The following is a 20,035-nucleotide window of genomic DNA, read 5'->3' as shown; positions in this document are numbered from 1 at the left end:
CCAGTATTGCAGTACTGTCTTGGGGAACAGGCGTTCAACTACTTCTCCCAGGTGGAGGTAGAATCCAGTGCTTGTTTTGGTATCAGACCCTAGCTGAATTTTGGGAAACACATTCTGTCTTTACAACCTTGACTTAAAATATCCTTTTCAGCTTTCTTCTAGGGGAATATAAAGAGTAATCCACATCCCAAGGACTGAAGCAGAACAAAAGAAATCCTGGAAGTTGATGAGACTGTCTGTCCTACCTTTGCAATTTGTCTTTGTTCTCCAGGGATTGGTGCTGTCTGAGCAGTCAGTGAATGCCAGGAGCTAAGTTAGATTTACAAGGAGTTCCTTCACAGGCAGTATTCTGCTAAATCCCTCATCACAATGTGGGAATCTTGTTACCTGATACCCTTAGGATTTCTTCTACTTTCGTGCTTGCAGCCAGCTTATTTCTGTCTTCTCGTTATTATGTTTTAAATGTTTTGTGAACCAGAGATATGAAATAAGATAATTTTAGCATCTTTATTAAAACTATTTTTCAAAGTAGACTAATTCTTCCTCATTATTTGCTTCAGGAGAATGCAGGTGCTGTTTTTCCTGGGAGCTTATCTTGCATGGTGTAGTATGGTGGGATTTTTTTTTTAGAAGGAAAAAAAAAAAACATTACTGAATCCACACACAATTGCATTGAGTTTCTCTTCTAACAAGTATGTTAAACTTTAGAAGTTGAATGATGATACACATTACTGTCTCTTTTTATCTCTGTCCCAGTTCCGTCAGGCTTGTGTTCACTTGTGCTTGACAAGTAGCTGTGTTCAGTCCATTGCTTGCTTCCTTAAGTTGAAAGTACCAGAAGGTGCTGAGGCCTTAGGTGGCATTACCTTCTGGTATGGTTAGTCAGCAGCTTCTTTTCCAAGGTGTTTCTGGTTTAATCTAAATCTGACCAGGAAGCGCAGAAGCAAAAGTCATTCAGGAATCTGTACAGATGACACTCTAGCTGTAGGAAGTGAATGCAAGTTATGTTATTCTATCTGTAATTCTTGTTTTTTGTTCTTTGTTTGGTACCAGATGGAATACTTGTGTCTTCTTGTAGCTGTTACCTGGCTGTGAGCAGGTGGTGTCATTTAACCAAACAACTCCACCAAGACATTTAAGTGGTCTTCACCTGTACATGTCTGAGCAGCTGCTGCACATCCTTTCTGTCTTGGAAGAAATTAATCTGTAGAGAAGTGAAATTCATTACTTCCACTGATGTAAAAAATCACATTTCTTAATCTCACAGAGCTTGAATGGAGAGTAAATTACGCTACTAGAAACATGCAGGCCTTCCTTCTTCCTTGCTCTTTATTTATCTTTATCTGTAAGTTTTGAAAGACTTGATGAATTCTTTTGTTTTTTTTTTCTTTTCCTTTTCCTAATCAGGTGCAGGTACAGGAGGAGGCATGCTGTCTCTTCTGATCATAAACCATGATATGTTCAAGGGAAATCTGTAACTTGCGAGGAACCCCTTAAAGCAAAATAAACAAAGCATGATCTAACAGTGTGTTTTGTAAGGAAGAGTCACACACCAAATAACTATCTCTAGTATTTTGCATAGCTTTTTTTGTTTTGTTTTGTGTTAACTAGTGAAATAAAATAATAGCTGCAGCGGAATACCGGAGAGAGGAGGCAGCTTGGATTCCTGTTTAGTTCACCTCTTGGTTGGGGAACCAGGTCACCTGACAGAGCTGTCTGTGTTGCCAGCGTCAGGAGGATTAACCTCTCCATAATCTCTGCTTTGAGTAGGAGATTTTGTTCCTGTCCTCACTGCTCAGTTCAAAGCAGCTGCTGAGCAGAAACTCCAGGGAATCTTCTGCAGTATGTATGTGTGTTGGCAGGCCAAGAATGGAAGAAAAAGATGACAGAGGATTTCTCTGAGTTGTGCTTTTCGGCAGCTGGCTTTAGTGTTTGGACGTTACATCTCTACAGGTTGAGTTCTTCTGCAGAATCGGGGGTGTTGGTTACACCCTCTATTGCTGTCTTGTTTAAAATATGCTTTCTTGCACACATAGGATCAAATATGTTTCTCAATCACCACCCGTTGCTTCTCCCTCTACCCCAAGCAGACGTCACAGAAAAGCATCATCTCTTGATTTGTTAATCACAACATACATAATTTTGGTGCATCTTTTCTCTATTCTTGAAGAAAACACAGACCGAGCAGGGGTGATGCTAAGTCTGCCCACAGCTAGGAGGGATTACTCAGCCAAGCAGTGTGTGTGTGTCCATTCCAGAGGAGCAAGGACTGTAGCAGTAAGGGACTGAACCCTGCTTGTAGCCCCTCAAAATCTGGAATTGTAAAGCACACTTCTAACTAAGCATCTCTCCACTTCCTAGAATTACTTTGTCAGCCTGCACTGAGATGATGATTATTGTCAGAGAGGCTGGAGAAGTGAGTGATGACATAAAGGGCTCTCAGGAGAGCAGTGTTTAAACTGGGCATAACTTTGGGGCTCTGTGTCTCCAGTGTAGTTAGAGGAGCTCCTGAAAGCTGGTTTTTGACCAGCCTTTAGGAATGGGTAATGAGATGCTGGATTCAGCAGCAGCCCTGATCTCTTACTGTGGTTGTAAAGTTCAAGGATTGCATCCTCTACCTTCTTTTCAGCTTCCCAGCATCTGTCTCCAGTTTTTCGTGGCTGTAAGGCTCCTGAGTATTTGCTTTTTACCTAGATAGGAGAAGCAATCAAGCTCCTTTCAGCTGCTGTTTATCTGAAATCAATAGAATGCTTCCTTCTGACTTTCAGGAAGCTGATTCTGAGGTCAGCTGTAAATCAGCTCTTGCAGCTTCCTTGCTGCAAAGCAGGAGTTTCACTAAGTACTAATGCTCAGTGCAGTAATTATTTGAGCTATGGTTTACAAAACAGCATATCAGTGTTTTAAGCGTTTTATTGGTAAGATCTCTAGGGTTTTATTGGGTGAAATTATAAGCGTAATTTTCATTTCATTTTCCCTGTCCTTCCAATAAGATGCTTTTGATCTCAGCATTGTTTTTCTTGTTTGTTTGGCTTCTTATTTATTTATTTTTATTGAGATATTGGTTTGATTTTTATCTTAGAACTCTTCATCATTGCAATTGCCACAGCATGTGCTCTGTAGCACTAATTATGTGTGTGTGTGTATATATATATGTATATATATATATGTACATTTTTGTATACAAATTGCTGCTCTTTGACAAGTTTCTAGAATTGCCTTTTGTATTCTTGAATTTTGATTGTTGAGGCTGTTCAAGGAGTATTTCAGGTAGGTGAGTTCTTGAGCTGAGCAGCCAGCAAGAGTGCATCCAAAAATCTTCAGTTAATGGGCACGAAGACCTGTGTGTTGTTAAGTCAGTGTGTCAAACCAAATCTGGTAACAGATTAACCTGTAAATAAGATCCAGATGTCTCTCCAACTGTCTGAGTCAATTCTATCATTGAGAGTGTTAGAAGCCTACGTTTATTAACTGCCTACTGCATTAAACAACTGTAGAAAGTAAACTGAATTGTCACCCTTCTTTTGCAGGAAATATCTGTTAGGGAAGTAGGGCCTTGTAATGAAAGAGTTTTTTGCTAACGGGAGTTGAGTTTTATTTAAAAATAAAAAGGAGAGAAGCCCAGAAAAAAAAGAGAGAGATGGTAAAATATCCCTTGTGGAAAGGGACTGCAAAGTCAGATGCATGTTCTGATAACATGGTATACTAAATGTTTGTTTGCTTTTTTCCACAGATAGGCCATCCTGCTGTTCCGATATCTCTCCAAATCCTTGAGAAGGAAATAGAGTGCTGGTGTGCTATGCCACTCTGATGTCCATGAGCTATGGCAGTAATAGTGCAGGTTTTGACAAGACAATGATATATAGTTTCTGTGTATAATGAAATTTGCTTTTTCTTGATGGATTTCAGTACTTTGCCCACCAGAGTTCTGCCTGTACAACTGAAGAGCTCAGGGCAGTGTAAATTCTGCAAAGAAAAAGGTGATGGGGTGAAGCAGAGGAAGCTGCAGTGTCCCTTCCCCGCTGGAAATATCTGTCAGGCTCAAGGCATGAGGTGTCCAAGCTACAGAAGGAGGCAGGCAAGGAAAATGCTGTCTGCCTGTGGGTTTGTGGGCTTGCAGGCACTGCTGTATGTTAAACTAGTACAGGGCAGACAAATGCTATTGAAGTCTGGTTATCTGCATGCTTACTGGGATGTGTATTTCATGTAGTGATTTCCTGGGTCTGCTATCTCCAATGTTCAGAAGTTGAAATAGGATTAATGTTGTGTGCTAGAGGAATCTGGAAAACCCTTCCAAGGAGTCGCTTGTGTCCCAGCTGCTATAAGTCACTGTCCTGTGGACCGAAAGGGTGACTTTTAGGAAGCGTTGTTGGAAATTGTATTGTAAATCAAATAAAACTTGTAGCTTTGTGTGTCTCTGGACAGGGTAATGAATTTGCAGATCATCTGGAGCAGGAAAATGCTAATTGATGTGAATTAAGAGGGATTCAATGTCAAGACATCTGGCAAAATGAAAATCCCCTGGGTATATCAATTTGCTACCACAGAAAAGAGAATAGAAGCTTTCCTTCGCCTCTGAGAGAATCCAAGAATGAAAGCGGTTGAGTTTTAGGTGTAGGTGGTTGCTGAAAGGAGCTTGCCCTCCTCTTGCTTGGTGTGATTCCCAGGACCTTGAGAAAGATGAAACAGGTTGTGCTGTGGGCATTTAGAGTGGTAAAATTAAGGAAAGCTCTTTGTTACATGGACAGGAGTTGTAATTTTAAAGTGCTTATTTCTTGATGTCTTTTTATTAAAAATAAACATAATTTTAAAATAACCATAAAAATAAACACTCAACCACTTCGTTTATCCTGGACTACAGTTGAGAACAATGTATTGGTTCAGGTGGCTTGCTGCTGAGGCCATCCAGGTTTCCCCAAAGCTGTTGTAGGCAAACAGGTGGTGGCTTTTTGGAGTATTTGAGTATTAAGTCAGAAAAATGGTGACTTTAGGTGCAATCTGAATCTTTCTGGTCCTGAAGGAAGCCTGTGCTGGATCCTTGCTCTCTGCCAGTTGTCAAGTAAAGTGGCATTTTGTAGTGGTTCTTCTTTCTTCTGCTCCCTAGCACTCTGGTCAGCTCAGCCCTCCCTTCAAATCAAGCCATAGCATAATGTTAATCTCTATTGATTGTGCATGTGATCTCAGCTGTTAGATCTGCTGGTCCACAAAGGTACCCACTGTGTTTCCAACACGTCATTCTTGAAGGATGTACGTAAAGCACTCTCCTCACTCGTTCAGCGGAACAATGGTTTTATGTAAACCAGTGGTTTGTTTTCCTTGGCAGAAAGACAAAGCATAATGTAATAAACGTGACTTAAGTCTCTTATCTGTCCATACGGTTGAAGTAATGTCTCGGTTGCAATGACCACTTTAACTCAGCAGCTCTCTGTGTACAGGGGATGGATTCAAGTAGACCTTGCTCTTGCCTGTGAAGGAGGCTGCTGCTGAGCCCCAGTGGGTTCCTGGGGGCTTCTGTGGCTTTAATTTTCCTCTGAACTTTTCAGGAAAGTCTTTTCCTTCTATACATAGTTCTGTTCTGAAAGTATGAGAGTGCAGCAGAACATGTCTTTTTGAACCTGTCCCAGGCTTGAAATGGCATGGTGGCTGCACCATGCTGAATTGGTACAACAGGCTTGGGAAACCAGTAAGCTGCTGTTTCATCCAGCTCTCTCCTTTTTAGAGTCACGAAGGAATGAGAAGAATTTCATGGCACAGTCAGTACTACTGTTCTGCTATTGCATATGCAGTTGCGTTTAACAGCATACCTACAGTGCTGCAGAGCTTTTATAGGGAACATTCAATGCAGAACAATGGCTGAGTTGAAAATCATGGGTCAAAATCACTGCAAGGCTTCTGCTCCCTCCAGCTTAGAGCATCTTTAGTGATTCAGGTAGTGAGAAAGAAAAAAAAGGAGGTGAGGATGTGCAGGGTTTGTGCTTGGAAAATATTTGATTTCCTGGGGAGGGGAAAGTACCTGTAGGATCCTCAGGGCAGAACAGTCCTTGCTAGTTGTGCCAGTATTGCACCACTTACCCACCTCTGATGGGTTTATAAATAGCTTTCAAGAAGTGTGCAGGAGCTGTTGAGTTTCTGACCCTGTTATGCTTACATATGCTAGAGCAGTTGATCCAGGGTTCAGACAGCAAAACTGCTATCAAAGTCTCAGTGTAGCTGATAGAAAATGTAACAGACCTCCAGGCCTAGAGCATGGTCTTGCCAGTCTTTCTCTGCCAAGCAGGATTCCCTCTGTTCCCTGTGCATGCTGTGAGGGTGCACAGGCAGTGGATTTGGTGTGGTGGCTCAGTCTTGGATAGCATTAACCTTCTGCTGTGGTCTCGTTCCTTTTTAAGCAACCTTTGGACCTAGTGCTGCATATTGCTGTGCACTGAAGTCTGAGCGCCTGCAAGAGGTGAGAAAAGCAGAGAGGGAAATGGAAATAAGAATCAATACTGCTGTTTGGCTGGAAACAGCTACTGCAGAAGTTAGATTACATGGCCTACTCTCAAAAGGACATTAGTGCTGCACTCATGTCTCACAGGGAAAAGGAAACTATTTGTCAAACTTCTGATCATGAAAATGGATTCTGAATGCTCTGCTTCCAGCACTGCTTTTCTTTTTAAGAGCACTAATGAAACCACATCCTTTCATTCTTCCCTCTCCTCCCTCAGCCTGTCCATGGCACGTTATTGGCCTCTGTGTAAGGATGTAGATTTTGTTGTAGAGTGATGAGTGACCAGCTGATAAGTCATGTGCTGGATTTAGTGGGGATGTAATCTTTTGGCCATCTGCTCAGGCACTCCGTGTGTCTGCATCCCTCTGATTTGCAAGCAGATGTTAAAGGTGAGATCGAATCCACGGCTGTTCAGAACGGCCACGTTCCCTTTATGTGAATGTGAGCGTGTTCCCATTCACAAGGATTGTGTAAAGCATTGTCTGAACCTCACACTAACTTGGCATGCCTAATCCTAAACCAGTGGCTGATATTACGGTGCACCTAGTCAGGAAAATACCCATCAGATAGAAGAGTGGACCATAAGAATCTCTCTGTAAAACTGAAATGTAACATTAACATATGTTTTACTGTTGTATTTCCCTCCCCACCCCCCGCCCCCAATGATTTTAAACCTTTTCTGCCATCTTGTGTTTTATCTTTCCTATTATTTCAATAGTCTGTTTTATTCTCCTGCCTTTCATAGCACACAGACAATTGCAGAGACTGGGAAGACTTGGTTTATTTACTTATTCTCACTTTTCATGAAGTGTCACAGACAGGACTTTGATTTAAATGTTGTCTTGTCTGTAGAGAAGCACCATAATGGTGAAGGATCTCCAAGGAAAATCATTCCCCCTCTGCTGCCCTTCTTGTGCAGTGTAGCAGTGGTGTAGGACTTGCCTGTGAATGGCTGGGCTTCCTGAAAACTACCTTATGCTTAAAGATGTCTCATCTTAGTGCATATGCTTAGCAATACTGGTGAGGATATGAGCTTTCAAAAGAGTCCTGTAAGCAGAATCTCCCCTTGGTAAAATAGACCTTCTCCATTCACTGTGAGAAGAGCCAGTGCAGTTTTGTGTTCTAACCACTTTTTTTTTTTTTTTTTTTTTTTTTTTTTTAATAAATATCATCCTGGAATTGAATTAACAGAAGTGAGCTCTGAAAAGGGATTTTTGAATGCAGACTTCTGTTTATTTGGCATGGCAGGTCAATCTGATTTACAGATGTTGCACCAGAGGTACTATTTGGGTTTGGTTATTTCAGGTTTTAGTTGAGTCTGCTCAGCACCGTTGAGTAGTGATTCTTTGCTTATAAAGAATTCTGTATTTCTTTTGGAATATTTGTTACATTGTGAGGTTGTATGAAATAACATCTTACTAAGCAGAAAAAGCTAATTTTAAAATTTCTGTGCATAAGCCGTATCCAATTGCTTTCCAAATTGTAATCCTATGATTTGTTTTTGAAAGGTGGAATAGGGTACGGAGGAGGCTCTGTTACCAGGTCTGTTAAGCTGAAGAAGAGTACAGTTCATTGGCTTCTGAGCCTCTGCTGTTCAGTGTTCTCAAATTAATGTAATGTCCTTTGATACAACTATAACAGGACAAAATCACTAACAGATTCTTCTTTTTTCTTTTTTTTTTCTCTTTACAGTAAAAAAAGCTAAACTGCAGGGACCTCCAGGTAAGACGTGCTCTGTTTGTTCTGATGAGTTTTGTGTGTTGCAGCAGTGGGTTCTGTTCACACTGCTGCCTCTGGTTTTCCTCTGCTTCTCTTTACCGCTCCATGTTCTTTTATGAGAGACAAAAGCTACCTCAAGAGTCTCTGAGTTAAGAGAAAGCCTAAAGTGGACATAGTATTGAGAAATATCCACCTGCTCTCCTGACCTGCATAGGCTGTGGGTGAGGAAAGGTTTCCTCTAAGGAAGGTTTCCTCTTCCCACTCCATCCTGCCCTTTCCTTTCGCCCTTCTCCTTGGCATGTTAAAAACAAGATCTGAAAACATCCAGCAGGCAGAGTGAGTATGTGGCTGTCTGGTTTCGGTGGACAAGACTCCTTGATCTGATGGGGGCTGCTGGATGGTATCTCAGGAGTGATTCACTTGTGTAGTGGTCCTTAATGGCTGTGGTTGGGATTGAAATACCATCTGCCAGGTTCTGTGTCCACACAGTATAGTTAAAAATAAATAGTTGGTGGCACCCAGCATTTCCAGCCTAAACAAACATTTCACTATGCTACACAAGGAATCCTTAGCAGGTAAATATGTTTGTTGAATAAAATTTCGTGTTCTGTTTACAGAAGAATAAGCAATTCATTTTTTTTTTCCTTCTTAGAACTCAGATTTAGGAGGTCTATAAAAGTGTTTTAAATATTATTAATGGAATATTTAAAGGAAAGAATGACTATTGCCTCTGGAACATCATCTAGAACAGTGCTCAGATCAAAATCAGTTGCACAGCTGTATTCATGATGTATTTGTTCAACCGTATTCTCTTCAGTAGTAGCTCTTGGGTTATACCTGAAAGCTTCCCACTTCTGTGCATGTTCTGTTGCTTTCTCCTTGCCCTCATTCCATGTCAGGTCAATAGGTGTGTGTAAACAAACCTAGTTTTTTCCAGGGAAGTAAAGCTGAATATACAGAGTGGAAGTGGACATTATGTACCTTAGCCTTTTTCCAACCAAGAACAGTACTCAGAGCTGTGAAGTATTTGTCCTGTACTGTAGCTAAACACAAGTGTGTGAGTGTATGGCTTCACTAACAAGCCCAGTGTCCCAGAAGGAAGTAAATTAGAACGTAGATAGCTATAGCTTCTGGTCCCTGTCAGGATATTTGAAGCTAGATGCTGAGGTGTGCTATAGTATCTCACAGCAATATGAATTTTAGCAGCATTAAAATGAGCTGTGATTTAACATATACTGGGGTACAGCAAACATCCAAGTATTGAAAGTTGTATACTGCTTCATAGTTAATTAGTTTAAGTCTTATTCAAGGTTTGGCAAAACTGATAGATAGGTATGAGGTGGGTACTCTGTTCATTCTCAGATGCTTGTATTCAAACTTCTTGTGTGTCTGTGCTTGGCAGCTTCTAGTCTTGCTAGCAAAGAGGCAGTAGGAACTAGAAAAGAAGCCTCATCCAGTTTTTTTTTTAATTCAGATTTAGAAGACAAAGCATCTGAGCATATCCTAGTATATCAAAATAATGAGCATAACACCGTTCTTCTGGGTCAGCTCGTTTAAGCAGCACAGATCCGTTTTATCACAATCAGCATAAGTCACTATTTTCCTTCTGCCTCTGACTTGTCTTTAAAGTTTATTTGTGGACTCAGGGATGGAAAACCAGATAGTAACTATGAGAGCAGTTAGGTCAGGAAGAGACAGCATGATTGGCACTACTGCCTCATGCTTTTTTATTTTAACTCTGTATGGTCCACATGATGGGGCATATTTCTTCGTGCTGTTTTATAGAATCATAGAGTGGCTTGAATTGGGAGGGACCTCAAGGATCAGCAGGTTCCAACCCCCCTGTCACAAGCAGGGCCACCAGCCTCCACATTTAATACTAAACCAGTTGCCCAGGGCCCCCATCCAACCTGGCCTTGAACACCTCCAGGGATGGGGCACCCACTGCCTCTCTGGGCAGTCTGTTCCAACACTTCACCACTCTTACAGTAAAGATCTTTCCCCTACATCCAGTCTAAACCTTCCCTCCTTAAGCTTAAAGGCATTTCCCCTTGTTCTGTTACTGTCTCCCCTTGTAAAAAGTTTGTTCCCCTCCTTTTTATAATCCCCTTTATCAATACTGAAAGGCTGCAGTGGGGTCTCCTTGCAGCCTCCTCTTCTCCAGGCTGCACAAGCCCAGCTCCCTCAGCCTGTCTTTGTAGGGGAGGTGCTCCAAACCTCTGCTCATCTCTGTGGCCCTTCTCTGGACCCTCTCCAAAAGCTCTACACCTTTCTTGTACTGGGGGCTCCAGACCTGAACACAGAACTCCAGATGGGGCCTCGAGAGGGCAGATTAGAGAGGGACAATCACCTCCCTGTCCCATTTCCTCCTCTCATCTGCACTTGAGGAGGTAGTCATTTGCAATGTTAAGAGTTCTTCAGGATTTTACAGTCCATCTTTTGTCTCTGACTACTGCAGCTGCTGAGTTGTCTGTTTTTATGAACCTCTAAAAATTTACGAATCAGACTTTGATAGAAGGTGAAAATCACCTCCAACACTTCAAGTTCTTAACTCATTGAAGTCTTCCTACCTTAGATTTTGGTTTTGGGTCTCCCTAGGATGCAGTGTATAGATTTAAAAACCTTGAAATTTTGTGCTTGTGTGATGAAATGGTAAATTGTAGAAGATAACTTTTTGCCTCTTGTTCCCCAGATAAATTCAATACCTATGTGACCCTGAAAGTGCAAAATGTGAAGAGCACAACAGTAGCAGTGCGAGGTGATCAACCATGCTGGGAACAGGACTTCATGTTGTAAGTACTGTGCTGTGCACTAGTGAGGTGGCTGTGGAGTGAGAGCACTGACACTTCTTTCAAGGTGCTTTTGTGATGTGTTAAATGGACTAAGTAGTTAAGTGAGTGAAATTCACAAACTGATGACAACTTCAGTAATTTACTTTTCTGTTGTATACACTGACCTGTGCTCAAGGAGGTGTGAGACTGGAGATCATTTCTGTGGGGCCCTGGATTGGCGGACGACACAAGCTTGTGTCTTTTAATGATAAAAGTTTTCCTGATTCCTGTTCTCAGACCTGTTTGGTAGGGTGCAGTGTGGACTTGGATACTCCTTGGAGGATGAAGAGCCAGAAGCAGAATGCAGTATAACATCTGGCAGAGCAGGAGCTCACCAGTCAGTGCTGAGACCCACAGTACTCATGGAATGTGAGCAGGGCAACTCTAAGGACAAAGTGAGCTTCTGCTGAGAGACCAGGCCGTCAGACAAGCTCAAAGTAATGAGGCAGCTCCGAGGTTAAGCAGGGAGTGCACGTTAGAAAGTCAGACTTGGGATTATGTCTGGTAATGGTAATCAGGGTCAGATGTAGTCCTGCAATTGCCAGTCAGGCCCATAGTGGCAAGGCTGAGGTTGCCATAAGAAGTCAGTTTATGCTGGGTCTGGGCTGATGTTGGTCTGAGGGCAGACATGGAGTACAGCTGTGGCTAAGCCAGAGATGAGCACATCTGCAGTTCAGGTTACTTAATATTATGTAGTTTACTAGAGGCCCATTTCTGGGCTTAAATGGAGCTCCTCAGTCATGAGAAAAAGGTGTGGGTGGAGGCCCTCTGATGAGGCTGGTCAGGGCAGTTAAGATCTGTATGTACACCCAGAGCCTCTGCACAGTGATCTGTGTTAGCTCTTCTTGCTCTTGTTTTCATGGTGACATTTCTGCTATTAACCTGCTGTCCATGGAAGTGCTTTGCAGGTCCCCTGTTGCAGTGGAGGGGCTGTCAGTCCCTGCCATGAGGAGCAGAACCAGGTCCAGCTCTCAAAGCTTCTGATGCAGCTCTTTGTAGTCCTAACACAAAACTGCTATAGCTTTGTATGACAAAGTGAACAAAAGTAACTAAATCCTGGAGTTCAAGTGGTTTTGTTTTTATTTTTTCCCTGAACTGACATGGACTTGCTGTTAGGTTGGGGGATTGTGGTGGTTGTCTTGTGCAGAACACAGCTGTTGTGCAGGTTTTGAGGGGAACTGAGATGTTTATATACCCTGTGTAGGAAGAGGTGCTCATGGGGCATAACAGGTATATTACCCAACTCAGCAGCAATTTATTGTCCCTTCCCTGAAGTGGGGAGGTTTTGCTTCAGGCTGCCTGGATCAGCACAGCATTGCTGTCAAAGCAGTGTTGTTTTCTCCCCTATTATATCCCCTCATTTACTTTTGGAGCAGCACCTGAGGGGTGTGCTTCTGGAAGAAGAGTTTAGTGTCTGGTGAAATATGCTCCTGAATTGCACCATCATCTCAGCTTTACCATTCCTGTTGCTGCAGTCTGTGGCTGCCACTAACATGATCCATGCAGGACTGGGGGTAAGGCTGCAGCAGAGGATTGTATCTGTCTGCGAAGTCACATGCCAGTACCCATTCTAACTTCTTCCTGTGGTTAGTGTTGTGCCCATGGGTAGAAACTATCTTCAGATGTGTCCAGGGGTACCTATGAAGCTACTCAGTGAGGTTATAAGAGTGGCACTTGTTTGTGCTAGGTGACTGCTCTCATTATTGCTCCTCCTCCTTCCCCTGTGACAGCTCCTGGAACTACTCTCAGATTGCAGCTGGGAGTTTTGCATGCTGCGAGGTCACCGTGCCACTCCATAATTAGTTGCTAGGGGATATGAAAGCAGAGTGTTAGCTGAACTACCTCACCATTATCTTCCCTGATTTAGCCAGGAAGCGGTGCAGTTTCTGAGGTGTTTCTTTAAAAGAATACATTGCATGTGGCAGTGAGCATGTTTTGCACGATGTATACATTAAATTGTCCCAGGAACAATACCATTTTTCCAATATTGCTGTTCATTAGCTTGCTTTTATTCTTTCTGCAGTTAGAAAAGATTTTAGAACACAGTAACTTTTCTCTCTGTGAAGGATGCTTTTACTGTCTATCTTTACCTGTTTCTATAGGAATAGTAAAAGAATACAGTGGAACTAAGAAGATGCTTTCTGTCTCTGAATGACTTTTTTTGCCTCCCAACTCCTTGTGAGAAGTACAGAGTTTGCTGCTTTGGAGATGTTTGAAATTTGCCTGTTTACCAGGCCAGCAAAGCACTTCAGTATCTTCTTTGGGGACATTCTGAAGGAGCTTTAAATGGGCTGCATATTTGTAGCAAGCGCCTTTGTTGTGAAAGTGTAAGCTGTAATATTTCAACATAATGGTTTAATGAGTGCTAAAACTGTTAAAATGTCTTTCATTTAAATTTGGGGATGGGAGGGGGGCAGGGGAGAGGAAATGAGGAGCATAAAATTAAAATCTCAGCTCTTTGTTCTTTGAAGCTATTCTGCATCTAACCAGAAGGTGGAGGAAGGGAGACACATCCTAAGGCAATCAAAACCGTTGTACTGAAAATCCTTTTGTTTTTTCTTTAGTGCCATATCCTTTGTAGCCCTTTACAGTCACTTGGTGAATATCTTATTCTGTCAATGTATTTTGAAGCAAAGAATGTGATTTTACAGTATGTCTGAAAATCTATTTTCATTCCGTTTGTGGCTTCACACTCATCCTGCCAACAGAAAACCAGTGATTTTTGTTACTTCAGGCTTGTCTGTGCAATCAGTTAAATGTCATTTTTCCGACGGAGAAGCAATGGGAAGGCAGAGAGGTGACTGCACAGGTGGCTGGTTATTAGCTTGGCTACGCTGAGTAACTGTATCCAAACTTAGAACCACTGAGTCATTTAGATTGACAAAGATCTCTGTGATCAGCAGTCTGAACATCAGCCTGAGTCCCATCGGTAAACCAAGTCCTTTAGTGCCTCTCTTAAATGCACATGGGGATGGGGACTCCAACCTCCCTTAATAGTCTTACAGATAAAGTTGTCTCTTGTGAGGTGTCTCTAGGATAAAGCTAAGCTTTGCGGTGGTGAGATGCATCCTCAGCTCACTGAAAGACAGTATCTCTGAGAACTTAGTGCTCACTGGTTGCTTGTCTGTATTGCCACCTGTTGCTGGAGGTTTACGTGGCTCAAAGCCTTGTGGTACCACACAGAGGAACAAAGTAACTGAGCTCCGTGCAAGAGATAGTGCTGCTGATGCATCTGTGCAGTGTTTGGGATTGATAATCCTGGCATGTGGTAGGTTCAGAGATAGGTAGTTAGCATATTAGGACCTGACAGAGTATGCTTGTGTTTGATGTGTTTCTGATGGTAAGAATGTACCCACTGTGCATGGGGTGGCTGATGAGGAAGAACGGTTTGCCATTGTTTCAACTGAAGCTGTATTTCCTCCTCTTGTGCTTGTAGCTGTTGAGATGAGTTTCCAATTGGCAGTACATACATGAGACAGTTTAGGGTTTTATTTTGCTGTCTTCGTTTACTTAAACGACGGGAAATGCTTTATTAGACATTAGTGTCCCCTGCAAGGATGAACTGTTCTGGCCACATACTTTCAGAAGTTGTCTTTAGCTTGACGTAGCAGCATGGAAAGTTTTACTGGGACAATTGCACCGGTAATGCAGAACCTGAAGTAGAACAGTTTCATGTTCAGCGTTTTCCTCACCTGCTCTGTCTTTTCTTTTGTTGCAGTGAGATCAGTCGGCTGGACCTGGGCCTAATTGTCGAAGTATGGAACAAAGGACTTATCTGGGACACGCTGGTTGGGACTGTGTGGATTGCTTTGAAAGCCATTCGCCAATCTGATGAGGTTAAAGTAACACACAAACTTTATTTTGACAGCTCCAATGTTGATAGTGTTCTGAATCTAGCCTGGTGCAGATCAGGATTTTGCTTCTCATCAGAACTTCCACTTGCAAGGCTGCTGAGGTTGAGTGAAGGAAAAGGACTGCATCAGTGTTGCACTTTTTTTGTGTGTGTGTGTGTTCTTTATTTTGCTTTACTTTTTTTGTTTTGAAGAAGGCCATCAACAGTGAGACCAAAACTGAACTTACATAGCTATCACTTTTCTTACAAATGATCTCAGAGATACAGTTTAATCTGTTGAGGAACATGTATAGTTGATGTGCCTGAGGTCTTAAGCACTTACTGCTTAGTCTGATGCTCAGATGTCTGCACGTTCCTTATAGAATGTTATAACTGCCATGATAGCAGGCATAGTGACTTTTAAGGCAAGCTCAGAACATGTCTACATCGTTTTCTTAAATATTCTGCCTGCAGTGTTAGAAGATGTCTAGAGGTGCTGATAGGTACTGAAAAAAAGTAGGAGATGGGATGCACCAGTTTCTGTAGCTCTCCTGCCTACTTAATTTGGTAGTTCTTGTAAATAAGGAGGATTTGTTTTTTTTTTTTTTTAAACTTAGTTTAAAAAAGCTTAGTTTCTCTGGCTGACCAGGTACTCTTCGGTGTCTGCCTCTGGGGAATTATCTTTGCAGTTCCGTGGAGAAGTCAGTAGTTCTACTGTGAGATCTCTGAATCTTGCTTTTACATTATGTTCAGGATTTGGAATTCCAGGCAGCCAGCTCAAGCTGAATGGATGTCATTAGGCATTAAAAATAGAATCTTTAAGGTTGGGAAAGACCTCTAAGATCATCAATTGTCCACCAACCACCAATATTGCCCGCTAGACCTTGTCCCTAAAACAGGTACTAGGTCTTGAGGTCAGTGAGGTTCTTCCTGAACACTTTTATCTTGGCAAATGTATGAGAGTCACTGCAAAAGGACATGCCAGACATGAAACTTGGTTTGTGGCTTGTGATTCACAGGAAGGTCCTGGGGAGTGGTCTACATTAGAGGCAGAAGTTGTAATGAAACGTGATGAAATCTGTGGAACCAAAAACCCGACTCCTCACAGAATTTTGCTGGACACAAGATTTGAACTACCTTTTGGTGAGTGTATTTCTATTACTTACCTGAGGCATTGAGGGCAGAGAGCAAGCATCTGGGAGAAAATTGAGTCTCACAGTTACATTGTGCTTTTTTGCAGTTCTGTAGCAGAAGTTATCTGCAGATCAAATTGCTGGCGTTCATTCCTCATTTGGTTTTTACTTATAAGAATCACTAGGGAAAATGTGAAGGTCTGACTGTGTTGGAATGTTCAGACTAGCAGCAGTTTAAGAAACTATTTATAATATTTTAGGATTGTACACTCAGACATTTTGTTCCTAAACAGAGAACATTTGCTTCTTTGCATCTAGATACATTTTGGCTCTAGAAGAGGTCAAATGCGTGCTTAGAGCTTTTTTGAATGAGGTATATGTGATAGGTGCACTTAAACCCTGCTAAGAGCACACAGTTCAGTTAGTGAAACATTAATGGTCAGAGCAGATGAACATTATCATTAACAAGGTATATAAATAACTTGGTGTCATAAGAATAACTGCCCTTCTGCTGGTTACTTTTGTTTGAAAAGCACAGAGTGTGGAAAAGCAGCCAATTGGAGCAAATGCATCTCAAGTGTGGTTTTTGTTTTTAAAGTTTATTTTTTCTTCCTTTAGTGAGGAAGGCAGATCCTTGAGATCTAGAAGGGAGATTGTTTTGGTGGTTTGTGTGTATGTGGTTCCTCCTCAACCCCCATTTTCATTCTGCCTTGGGCATTTCAGTGTTTCAGAATTGCATGTCGTTGCTAGGCTCATCTCTTCTCCTTTTGACTGTTGCTTGTTTCATTTTGCAAGTAAGCCCCTGTCAGCAAGAACAATTTGCATCATGCTCTAAGGACTGGTGGAGCACTTGTGCAGTTGCTGGCATTCAGCCATCAGCTGTCATGGTTGGCCATCTGTCATGGAAAGAAGTTAGGTCATCTCTTAGTCTCATAACTTTCCTTCCTGGTGCAAGGCAGGATGTGGGCTTTGGTCCTGCAGCACTAAAATCGATCTAAATTGTATCTTGTCCTCGGAGAGCAAAGCTGGTTGTACTGTTCTGAGTGCACAATCAGCTGGATGATGGAAATTAGGCTGGGTGCAGTGTTTTGTAGAGGTACCAGGCACTGCTCTTTAACTACAGTCCAGTCTGTGAAAGAGAGAACTATCTAATGTCCAAAGTTGGCTAATGTTAATGTGGAGCTCTCTCTCATGAGAACCCTCCTGCTGATACACTTCTGTCTACTATCAATTGGGAGTCTGTTACTGAAATTGATATTTTGTAAGGAGAGAAGCAACTGTTTCCTTGTGGGGTAAAAGATTAGTTCTTTGGGGCAAATGTATTGGCTTCTGAGAGGGAGATAACAGAGAACATGTAGATTAAGGTAAGGCCTATAGCTGATGCCTTCTCATTTGTGTTCATTCTGATGTTGATTGTAAATTCTCTCTGATTTAAAAGAACAAGATGTTACGACCTCTTTCTATACTCGTTATCCAAATGAGAATTTGCTTTCTTCTGAAATCATGTTTTTGCTTTTACATTTTGTTATTTTTCAAGTACAAGAAAACAAACTCCCTGGGAATGGTTATTTGACAAATGATGAATATTCCATGTAATAGCATGTTTTCTCCCTATTGTGATGCTCAGAACACAGGCCTCTTGTTTCTTTTGCTTTAGAACCATAACATATAATTCTGAAAAATAGGATTTTGTGAAGAAAACCAGGAATGTTAAGTAAGTAATGGAAACACTGAGACTTTTTTGGCTTTGAAATAAGACAAGTGATCGTTTAAAACACATCTATTATTTGTCCCTTTACTTTCTATGCCAAACACAGAAATAACAAGAATTTGGCACAGTTTTATTGAAGACTTTTTACAGTGGAAAAGTTGTTGGTTTATCCAAAGTTTTGTAGTGTCTGGGAGACAGTGGGAACTTCAGTTTGCTGAAAGCCCAAGGCTTCTGCTGGTCTCTGCTTGAAGTGTGCAACTGTCTTTCTTAGAACTCTGTTTTGGGATATTTTTCTTAGGAATATAGCATCTTCCCATATAATTTCAACCAGTGCTTCCCTTCCGATGATTGTATCTACTGCTGTTGCCTGTTGGGTAGAGAAGGAGAGGAACTGTGAGATGGATCAGGTGCTGTCTCCTTGCCCTTGTGGTACTGTAGGACTGAAGGCATGCATGGAGATAGCTCAACCCATAGGACTACCTCTTCATCTTCCCTAATGCAGACTGGATTTGCTGACATCTCCCTGTGGCTGAGGGGTTAGCTGTGCAGTCTTTTTATTCCCCACATGTTAATCTTAATACAGTGTTGTTGTGTAATCTGGAACCTGCTGCTTTTTACTCACACAGAGAACTAAATGGTTCATTTATCTTCTGTAAATGTTCATTGGTCAGCAGCTCTGTCACTGTAGACCTAATGTGTTTGCAGTGACACTTAAGAGCGTTGTGCATCATGTTTTGTTTCCCTGTGAAGGTCTCCTGTCTGTTACAGATGCAGCAGAATCTGAATGATATGTGTGCATATGTGCTGCTTGTACTGCTTCCCAAGTCTGGTAAAACACATCTGTCTGGGATAGCAGCTGTAACAGAACAGTGTGATTTTCTGTTTGGCTGTGGTTTTGGACTTTTTCCATTGCTTCTGGCTGCTTTATTTTATTTAGGCTAGAGAATGCACACACAGATGCAGTATTCCAGGTTGCTCAGTATGTATATTAAAAATGTTCTGGTGTATTTCACTGGAGTTTGCAAGTTTGTAAGACAACAGAGAACAAATCTGAAGACCAAAGAACGTGAAGTCCTTGATGTAAAACATGGCTGTGCATGCAGACAAGCAAGAAAGAAAAACTAGATTGTTTGCACTGTAGTCCTGAGTTGGTTTGCTCTTCCTCCTTCCACTTAGTGAGCTTAAAATTTCTGTACTGGTACTCTGGAGAAGAGTGGCAGCTAAAGCTGATAGAAATGCAAGAGTGTGCTGATGTCACTAGTGATAGTACATGATGCAGGCAATAAAAGTAATTTTTAATATATATATATTTTCCCCCTTTCTTTCACATGAATTTGTTTTTGCGTGCTTGAAGTTGGAGAGCAATCCCCTGCTAAGAGAGACTAGGGCAGGCTGCTGTACTCTTTTCTGCACTTGGTGATATAAAATGCTTTTTCCTCAGGTCATCCAGAAGTTCACCTTTGTTCGTGTTTAGTTTTGTAATGGACTGATGAACATCTGTGATGGCTTTGATGTAATCTCCATGTAAGGCACTGCAGGTTCCAAATGCAGATCTTGACATGTCTTCAGTAGTAGTGTTGCTGGTATGGTGTTAGTTTGTGGTGAAGAAAGCAAATCTCTGGGCACTTCTGCAGTGAGCAACTGTGTGTGATCAGCTGTGGTGCTGGCGACCAGGCTCACCTAATGTGCTCTGCCATCCCTGAGTTCTGAAACATTAGAGCTTAGAGAAACAGGACGACTAGAGTGCAGCAAAGTGTGAGCTTTTGGCTCCTCAGCTGGAGCACTTTGTGTCTGTGCCAGACTTTCTAGTAAGATAATTGGAGTGAAAATGCTTTTCACCACTCCCAGGCTGGTGGCATGCTGATCTTCATGCAGCCACCTGGTGGAGTAAATAGATTTTGTTGTTTTATTATTTTGGGAACCCTGTAGAAAGAGAAATGCTCAGCGCTGCAGAGGCATTTCAGTGAGAACCTGTGAAGACTCCCATACCTCTGGAAGGGCAAGAAAATGGGACTGAGAAGAGAAGAATCCAGGTGAAAGCTTGTAAAAATGTGATGGATGGAATTGTATTTTTTTATAGCACTTGCATATGCCCCAGCCCACAACTTGCCATGTGAGGAAAGACTCAAGTGGGGAGGTTGGGGAGTGGGAAGGGTAGGGGCAGGGAGGTGGAGGGAGGATCCTGACTTCAGAATGAAGTTTGCATAGATGCAACAAATTTCTTCCTCAGATAATCAAGTCTTTGTGCTTCATTGTAGCCATTCTGAGTGAACAGAGCAGCCTTATCTGGGACTTCTGCCCCAACCCCTTCTCCTTGTCTCA

General features: G+C 42.0%; 1 protein-coding gene across 12 annotated transcripts in view; it reads left to right on the top strand.

Annotated features, from left to right (window-relative positions):
* Positions 1–20,035, top strand: part of UNC13B (unc-13 homolog B) — a 210,299-nt gene that overhangs the window by 24,818 nt on the left and 165,446 nt on the right. For all 12 annotated transcript variants that reach the window (XM_085528481.1, XM_085528479.1, XM_085528476.1 and 9 more), the window contains exons 2-5: positions 8,180–8,209; positions 10,899–10,998; positions 14,756–14,873; positions 15,889–16,012. In XM_085528481.1, the coding sequence (XP_085384607.1) occupies positions 8,180–8,209; positions 10,899–10,998; positions 14,756–14,873; positions 15,889–16,012 (372 nt within the window). The remainder of the gene's footprint in view (positions 1–8,179; positions 8,210–10,898; positions 10,999–14,755; positions 14,874–15,888; positions 16,013–20,035) is intronic.

This window comes from Coturnix japonica, chromosome Z (genome assembly GCF_054131305.1).
Source record: "Coturnix japonica strain WE chromosome Z, WE-NBRP24, whole genome shotgun sequence".
NCBI lineage: Eukaryota > Metazoa > Chordata > Aves > Galliformes > Phasianidae > Coturnix > Coturnix japonica.
Note: the sequence above shows the minus strand (reverse complement) of the source record. Positions and strands in the feature narration are given on the sequence as shown.